The sequence below is a fragment of the Prionailurus viverrinus genome, chromosome B3 (assembly GCF_022837055.1).
Source record: "Prionailurus viverrinus isolate Anna chromosome B3, UM_Priviv_1.0, whole genome shotgun sequence".
NCBI classification, from domain to species: Eukaryota; Metazoa; Chordata; class Mammalia; order Carnivora; family Felidae; genus Prionailurus; species Prionailurus viverrinus.
Window position 1 is genome coordinate 131,323,537 of NC_062566.1, and position 8,290 is coordinate 131,331,826.

The 8,290-nt window shown below is 54.0% G+C and overlaps 1 protein-coding gene across 2 annotated transcripts in view; it reads left to right on the plus strand.

Annotated features, from left to right (window-relative positions):
* SLC24A4 (solute carrier family 24 member 4) overlaps positions 1-7,845 on the plus strand; it is a 172,059-nt gene extending 164,214 nt beyond the window's left edge. For both annotated transcript variants that reach the window (XM_047863003.1, XM_047863005.1), the window contains exons 14-17: positions 235-349; positions 4,425-4,537; positions 4,993-5,058; positions 6,272-7,845. In XM_047863003.1, coding sequence (XP_047718959.1) covers positions 235-349; positions 4,425-4,537; positions 4,993-5,058; positions 6,272-6,424 — 447 coding nt within the window. In that variant the 3' untranslated portion in view covers positions 6,425-7,845. The remainder of the gene's footprint in view (positions 1-234; positions 350-4,424; positions 4,538-4,992; positions 5,059-6,271) is intronic.
* The last annotated feature ends 445 nt before the right edge of the window (positions 7,846-8,290 follow it).

Below are 8,290 nucleotides of genomic sequence, written 5' to 3' on the forward strand. Positions count from 1 at the left end.
AGAAGATTTTCCACATGCTGGAGTTTGAGAGCCGCGGGCTCATGAAAAGTGTTAATAGTGGTTGTCTGTGGGTCTTGAGAAACGGTAGGTGACTTTTGTTTTCATCTTACTGCGTTTGCTAGACTTTTGAAAACAGTAAATAAAACAGCAGTGCCGTGGTTCAAGTGGAAAACACTCAGAGTAAGCAAAGGTCTGGGTGTTCCTCCGTGAGTTCCTGTCCCCCGTCTTCTGCAGGTGACCATTATTGGATACACGCTTGGGATCCCGGATGTCATCATGGGTATCACTTTCCTGGCGGCAGGCACGAGTGTTCCGGACTGCATGGCCAGCTTAATCGTGGCGAGACAAGGTAAGGACGGTGCCTCGGCCCCCACAGCTGTGAGCATCGCCGTGCAGGCTCCCGGCCCCCACCGGAGTTCTAGTTCATGGCTCTCCTGCCTGGTAGTTGATAAGTCCTGCTACGGAGCCAGCTGATGGTGGGAAAGCATCATGCAGCAGATTCCATCCGTGGAGAGAATACTACCAAGATATAACGCCTCCAGCCCTTTGGAAGCATTTGCTTGTGCAAACTTGGATAAAAATGAACTTGCTCTAAAGTCACCAGTGCGACATTGAACAGAGCTGAAGCTCCAACTTCTTATACCAAATACAACAGTAACAAGAAGTGTTCAGGTTCCAGGATAGCAAAGCAGGGATATCCTATATCTGGTTCCTATTTTTTTTTTAGTTTATTTAAAGAATTACTTAATGTTTATTTTTGAGAGAGAGAGACAGAGTGCGAGTGGGGAGGGGCAGAGAGAGAGGAAGACAGAATCTGAAGCAGGCTCCACGCTCTGAGCTGCCCGCATAGAACCTGCCGCGGGGCTCAAACCCATGAGCCGTGAGATCATGACCTGAGCCAAAGTCAGCCCCTTAACTGACTGAGCCACCCAGGCATCCCTAAGGTTATCTATTTATTTAAGAGAGGCGGGGGGGTGGGGGTGCACACAGAGTGGGAAAGGGGCAGTGAGAAAGAGGGAGAGTCCCAAGCAGGCTCCTTGTGGTCAGCACAGAGCCTGATGCAGGGCTCGATCTTACGAACCACAAGATCATGACCTGAACTAAAATCAATAGTCATATGCTTAACCCACTGAGCCACCCACGTGCCTCTGTTTTCCTATTCTTAAAGTCAGGGCTCCCTATGTGACATGGGTCAACCTGTATGCTGTTTAATGGCAGAACAAAAGAGCCGTAAAGGGCAGTGAATAAAGGCTGTTTCCACTGGTGAGGTAGCAACCCAGCATGCACTTCCATAGATCTTCATCCACCAAGGAAAGTGTGAAAGTTTGGGGAGGGGGGGCGGGAGGTGGGGACCAATCACAGAATGACACCTCAGAGGGGACAGAAGTCCCCAACGAGAAAGTCGGCTCTGGAAAATCGGCAAAGGACCTTTCATTCCTCCAAGTTAGGAGAAAGGGTTGGTCGATGGGTCGGTCGGTCCTGAGAAGGTAAGAGCTGAGGGGAGAGAAGTGTGGGAACATGGTTGGCGTAGGCTGGAGGCTTGAGGAGGATGGGGACAGTGGGGACAGCAGCTGAGGCGAACGGGGTGTGATCGAGTGACCTTTGAGGTGAGTGCATTCATTTCCTAGGGCTGCCATAGCGAAAATACCACAACTCGGTGGCTTGAAACAAGAGATTGATTGTCGCACGGGTCTGGAGACTTTGAAGTCCAAAATCAAGGTGTTAGCAGGCCCGTGCTCCCTCCAAAGGCTGAAGGGTCTGTCCCAGGGCTCTCTCCTGGCTTGTAATGGTGACCAAATGGCTTGAGGCTGTGTCTCTACGGTCTTTGCCTCCGTGGGCACGTGGTGGTCTTCCCCGTGTGCGCGTCTGTGTCCAGACTTCCCTGTCCTCACGAGGACACCAGTCCCTGCATTAGGGCCCGTCCTAATTCAGTTATGACTTCACCTTCCTTTGATCCTCCTTGCAAATAAGGCCCAATTCACAGGCGCTGGGCAGACGTGAGTTGCGGGGCCGGGCACTGTTCAAGCCAGTACAGGGAGGAATAGGAAAGGCAGTGAGCCCCGAGGGCCTGGCTGATGTTCTGTGGCACAAAGTTGGGTGGGACTCGGTCACACCAGCGCCAGTAACACACGGATGAGAGAGGGCAAGTTCCCTGGCCCTGGGGTTGTTGGGTTGATACAATGGGAGGTCAAGGGGGCAAGAGAATGCAGTTGAAGAAACTGCCCGCAGAGTCCGGGCTGTCTGGGGGCAGGGGTCTTGATGCTAGAAGGTTAAGGCCTGGGGAGGGGGCGGCCCCAGTGAGGTCAGAAAGGGGCCTCTGCGAGCTGGGGCTGCATCTCGGAGTGAGCCCTGTGGAGTGTGGGGGCACAGAAACCGAGGAAAGGCGAGGCAGGGGTGGAGTGTATCATCGTAAGGGCGCCTGGGTGGCTCAGTCGTTCGAGCACGTCCGACTCCTGATTTCGGCTCAGGTCACGATCTCACGGTCGTGGGATCGAGCCCCGTGTTGGGCTCCGTGATGAGCACGGGTCCTGCTTGAGATTCTCCCTCCGCCCCTCCCCCACTGATGAGACCATCAGGGTTCTTCATGAGAGGGCACCGAAACTCCTGCTTGTCCACCCACAAGCAGACCCCGCAGCACGCGGAGATAGGGCGCCCTCGGCTCCCCGAAGGCTCCCGGCTCTGTGTGTGGAGCTTGTGGGACATGCAGAGTCTCAGGCCCGCCCCGGACCCACTCAGAATCTGCATTTCAGCGAGGCCCCCAAGCGAGTCCTGTGCTCTTGAAGGCTGAGAAGTGTTGCCATAAGGTTCCTCATATGCAGCACCTGTGTGGGGCAGGAAGGCCACCGCATCAGAGAGACCCTCGTCCTCTCAAACTCGGGCATCTTTTTATTTATTTTTTATTTTCTAATGTTTAATTTTGAGAGAGAGCACGAGTGGGGGAGGGGCAGAGAGAGAGGGGGGAAGACACAGAATCCGAAGCAGGCTCCAGGCTCCGAGCCATCAGCCCAGAGCCCGACGCGGGGCTCGAACTCACAGATGGTGAGATCGTGACCTGAGTCGAAGTCGGACGCTCACCAGGCTGAGCCACCCAGGCGCCCCTCAAACTCAGGCATGAACCCATCGAGCGATGGGGGCAAGTAGCTGGCTCAAAACAGCAGCTGCATTCGCGGGAAGGCTGATTGCCCAGAGCTTCCGCCCCCAGCGGCACCAAGCTGCCAGGATTTTCAAGTCACTTAAGACAGTGTCAGTGTCGAGGGAGGCCTTGTATCCCGGAGGTCTGCAAAGGACAGCGACAGGGCAGGAGGCGGGCCGGGACCTGGCTTCCAGCAGTGGCACCGGTGGCCAAACCGGTGAGCCGACCGTCCAGGTGCCCGCCTGGGTGGCTGCAGGCTTCTCGGTGACAAGAGCAGTTGTGTGCTTGGGGCCATTTGTGTTTCGGGCGTGTTCATTGCACACACATTTGTACGTGTGCCAGGTTCTGACGCTCACGTTGAATGAGAGCTCAGAGGCCGGGCTAGAACAGGTGTGAGCCAGCATGAGTGTTAGTTGTGAACGTTTGTTTTCTCACTTTTCCTGCCCCTCATGATCATTAAGTCCTTAGGTTGTGTGGCCAGCATGACACTGGCCGGTTGGGCAGGAAGCAGGGGATGACGGCATGGCCCCCTAGCCTCGAAGATGCTTCTAGTCTAGTGGGGAGAAAAGAATTCACTCTGCGGAAGCCATGAGGGCGGAGGACCTGACAGCTTATCCTCTGAGCCCAGGTCATGGCACCGTCACCTGGGCCACAAGTACACATCATGGCTCGGGGTGAAGGATGCTGGACCGCCCACAAACTGTGTGATCTTGGGCATGTCCCAAGCCTCGGTTCCATCATCTGCCACGTGAGACAGCGGACAGTGCCCTCTCCCTCCCAGGGTAACTGGGAGGATTCAACGAGGGTGAAGCATGCAGTGAGCCCCTGGAGAACATCAGCAAACACCGGTCGTCTTGGGGGCCGTGTGGGTGGCTTGGTTAAGCATCCGACTCTCCATCTCCGCTCAGGTCTTGATCTCAAGGTTGTGAGTTCAAGCCCTGCTTAGGCTCCATGCGGGGCATGAAGCCTACTTAAAAAAACAAAAAACAAAAAAAACCCCACCAATCATATTGGATTAGGGTTGACTCTAATGACTTATTTTAAGTGGTTTATCCCTGTAAGATCCTATCTCTAAATAATGCCCCATTCCCAGGAATTAGGGGTCAGGACTCCAACATATGAATCTTAAGGGTCACAATTCGGTCCCTAAGAGACCCCTTAGACTTCATAGAGTGGATTTAGACTTCATAAAAAGTTTCTGAAATTCGGAGTCCGTGAAGAAGGGATTCCTAGGACACTAATAGGGGTTTCCGGCCACCTCAGTGAATGACTCATGTCCCTTGTCCTCTAGGCCTTGGTGACATGGCGGTCTCAAACACCATAGGAAGCAATGTGTTTGACATCCTAGTGGGACTCGGCATACCCTGGGGCCTGCAGACCATGGTTATTAACTATGGGTCCACGGTAAGTTCCTCTCACTGCCCCATAAGCCAGATGGACGCCAGACACGAGCACTTTATGGGGAATGACAGTGGCCTTGGCCCTGTTCCAGCCGAGAGCTCCAGGGGACGCGCTGCCCCTTGGCACCCTGGCACCCCCTTTCCTTGAAGGCCTCCGGGACACCCGGAGGAGCAGCTGTTGGGGAGAAGCCCATGTGTAGCCCCGTGTGCTGAGCACGCATCGGGACGGCCACCCCACACTGCAGCCTACGGGCGTGCACGTCCCCTCCGAGTCCTTTCCCTCACAGGCAGGGCCGAGGCCTAAACCCACGTTTGGCTGACCCTCCACCGCCATGTGCTCACCGCGAACACCCGCCTGTGCTTTCCAGAAGGGGAAGGAATACACCGGGGTACGCCAGGCTCTCAGAATGGGGGCCCCGGCAGCCCAGAGATTCAGGGCACCCGTGTTTGTTTTTCCAGGTGAAGATCAACAGCCGGGGTCTGGTCTATTCCGTGGTGTTGTTGCTGGGCTCCGTCGCTCTCACCGTGAGTCTTTCCGGTTCCAGAATTACGTGTCGTTCCATGGGATCCACAGTCACTTGCAGAGTCTCTGAAAGCCCTCCCTCCTCCCCTTGGCAGTGAGGCATAAAAATGAGAAAACACAAATTCACAGGTCCCTCCAGACACAGTTGGTGCCAAGAATGTTGGCCCCCACCACCACATTTTTGCCTGAGTGACCCAGAAGTCACCAGAGCAAGTGACCCACCTCCCTGTATCCCCACGGCCCAGTCTGTCTCCCCTGACTAGTGCCAGTAAGAGAGAAATTCACCCCTGTCCATCCAAGCTGACAGGTGGGGAGCATGGCTGTCAGGCCTCGGGACCAGGACACCCTCATACTGAGGGCTCCTCACCCCACGTGCCCACACGTCTGTCCCACACACTTTACCTCTGCTTATGCTAGTCAGTCCTTACAGCCACCTGATGATACCATTCCCGTTGTGCGGAAGAAATCGAGGCTCGGGTTCGAGAAAGCATGCCCAGAGTCCCAGGGACAGGAGGTGGCAAAGCCTGGATTTGAACCCAGATCAGTCTGTCTCTGTAGAACACATCGTGTTGCTCTGATGGGGTAACTGTGATCCAGTCCTTAGGAAGTCTCAATTCAGAGATGAGAAGGAAAGGCAGTGAAGTGTGGGAGAGTCTAGAAAGAATGTAGAATGAGAATGTGCCCCAAGCCCGTCTACACACACACACACACACACACACACACACACACACACACACACACACGGAAAGGTGGTCCAAGCTGAAGTTTGCCAAGCCGTGAGCCAGTAGATGCATCGGAAGTTTTCCCAGAGAGGGGCTGAGGATGCCAAGTTCTGCAGCAAAGGGAAGACCCAGAGAAAGTCCCTGGTTGTTGCTAGAGGAAGTCTGGGCAGGGAGGCCCTCGGTGCCGAACATGGGTCCTGAGCAAAGTGATGTGTCTGCTCAGGGAGGGCCAGTCCAGAGGGGGCGGCTGCCTGTGTCCCTGGAGCCAGCAGGCCTGGGTCAAGGGCAAGACTCGCCCTTCCATCAGACGGGTCTCAAAGCCCTCAGGGACTCAGTCTGACCAGACCCAGGATGTGCCTTGTGGTTCCGCTCTGCCCTCGTCCACGTTTTGGAGAAAGTTCTGCGGTTCCTAGTTTGTGTATAGTGGCCCTGGTAAAATGCCTCCCTGTATTCCTCTGTCCCCAAGGCCACTGCTTGTCCTCTGTCCCTCCAGGTCCTCGGCATCCATCTAAACAAATGGAGACTTGACCGGAAGCTAGGGGTCTGTGTGCTGGCCCTCTATGCCGTCTTCTTGTGCTTCTCGATAATGATAGAGTTTAACGTCTTCACCTTCGTCAACCTGCCGATGTGCCGAGAAGACGATTAAAGCCGAGCTGCTGCCCACCCCCCACGGGGGGCTGTTCTGGACTCTGATGCCAGCCTCCTCTCTCCCTCCCTCCCCCACCACGAGTCTCTCCTGCCTCGGTGGCCACCGTCTGTTCCTTCACACACTGGAAGGAAGAGCCATCGTGGTCTTTGTCTGGTCACGGGCCAGGCTGCTGGGCATCCTCCTCCTCCTCGGAGTGCTGCCCTCCCCACACAAGGCAAGATTCGGGGGCCGCCACGGGAGTGGCTTCGCAGACCCCCGAGCTGGCAGCCGCAGGGATGTACTTGTGTCTCATCTCTCTCGGACACTTTAGTGAGGACATCTGTGTGCAGTCTGTCTTTCTGTCGTAGGGCAGCCTCAGAAGTGAGGTGGCCGGCGAATGTGAGGTCCCCTGGGGCAAGTGCAAAATAGGAATGTCGTTCTCCGGTGTCCCCTCTGGGCCAGAGGGTGTGAGTCCCTGAGGCGGCCTGTGCTACACTCAGTCCCTCCCATTTCTGCTGGAAACACTCACACCTTGGAGGGGGCAAGGCCTCCATCTGCTGAGGGTTTGGGGCCACGAGGGCAAACGTCCTGCCCCTTTCTCTGGAAAAGCTGGAAGAACGGAAACTGCTTCTCGCCGCAGAAAAGAGAATTTCCTTACCACTTTCGTTGACGCGTTCGGAGAATGAGCAGTGGAATATTAAAAACAAAATGTCGTGTCGATCATCATACTTGAAAAATCTCATTCCGTACAAAAAGGCCATGCCGGGGACCAAGAACAGGTGACACCCCGTGGAAAATGAATCCTAGGTGTATCAATCATGTCGCACTGACACTAAGACTTTTGGTTTGGAACACAGAAGAGAGTGAAAGACTAACATCTACCCAGGTGCTAATTCAGAGACACAGTGGAGATGGAAGCTCACGGCCATACATTCCAGACCTTCCGTGGGATGCGGACCCCTGTCGGTTTGGGTTTGTCATTTCTTTGTTAATGCGCTGCTCTCAAAACCACCCGGTCGAAAGACCCAGTCGTCTGTATGCCCAGCAAATTCCCTAGCCTGCTGGAACAAGTGTGTCACCAGTAACAGTTAATGACAAGATGGGAGATTTCCTGAAAATTGCTGTCTGGTTACCTGGAGGCGAGTATGAAAAACGTAACTTGGAATTTTTAGAGCCTTACGGTGGGCTCCACGTGAAGGGCCAAGGAACGGGAGGCTGAGTCAAAAATAGAAAAATAGGAAATAATTTTCACCCGCTTCGTAGCTCTCAAATATATATTAAAAAAGATTTATGAACACAAACCATCCGTGGTTTCTAAAAAGAAAGCACAATTAATTTTATATAGAGGTGTGGGTTTTTTTTTTTATTTTTGTAATGTTTCTATTGCAAAAGTCTACGGGATTTGATGCACTTTTAATATTGGGATATTTTGCACGGAAGACTGTATGGCAACTGCCCGTGATAGTGTGAGGACAGGTTTTTAGCCATTCACCTGTAATTAGTCGTCGGGGATGAGCCTAAACCAACAGCTCATTCCTTCCTGAAACACAAAGGTTGTGACTCGAGGTTGAATGTGTGGCTGTGTTTGTTAGGGCCTCCTGATTTTCAGGAGGGAGCGTTCGAGTTGGTGTCCTTTAAGTGAGCCTAAGCCTAAGGTGGGAGGGAACACCGTCGTCGCCGGGCTTCTGTTCTGGATCCGCATCAGTGTTAGGAACTACACCACATTAAGGTTCCTCTTTAGTTTCTTTACCTGGATTGGGCTCAGTGGTCTTTCCATGGAGGGCAAAGGTGATTTTCCTAAGAAATTAGCTAGGTGGGAGCCGGGAGGATCATTCGTATCAACTTCAGATGCGCAGGGTTTCCAAGCCCTCTGTGACCTCTTAG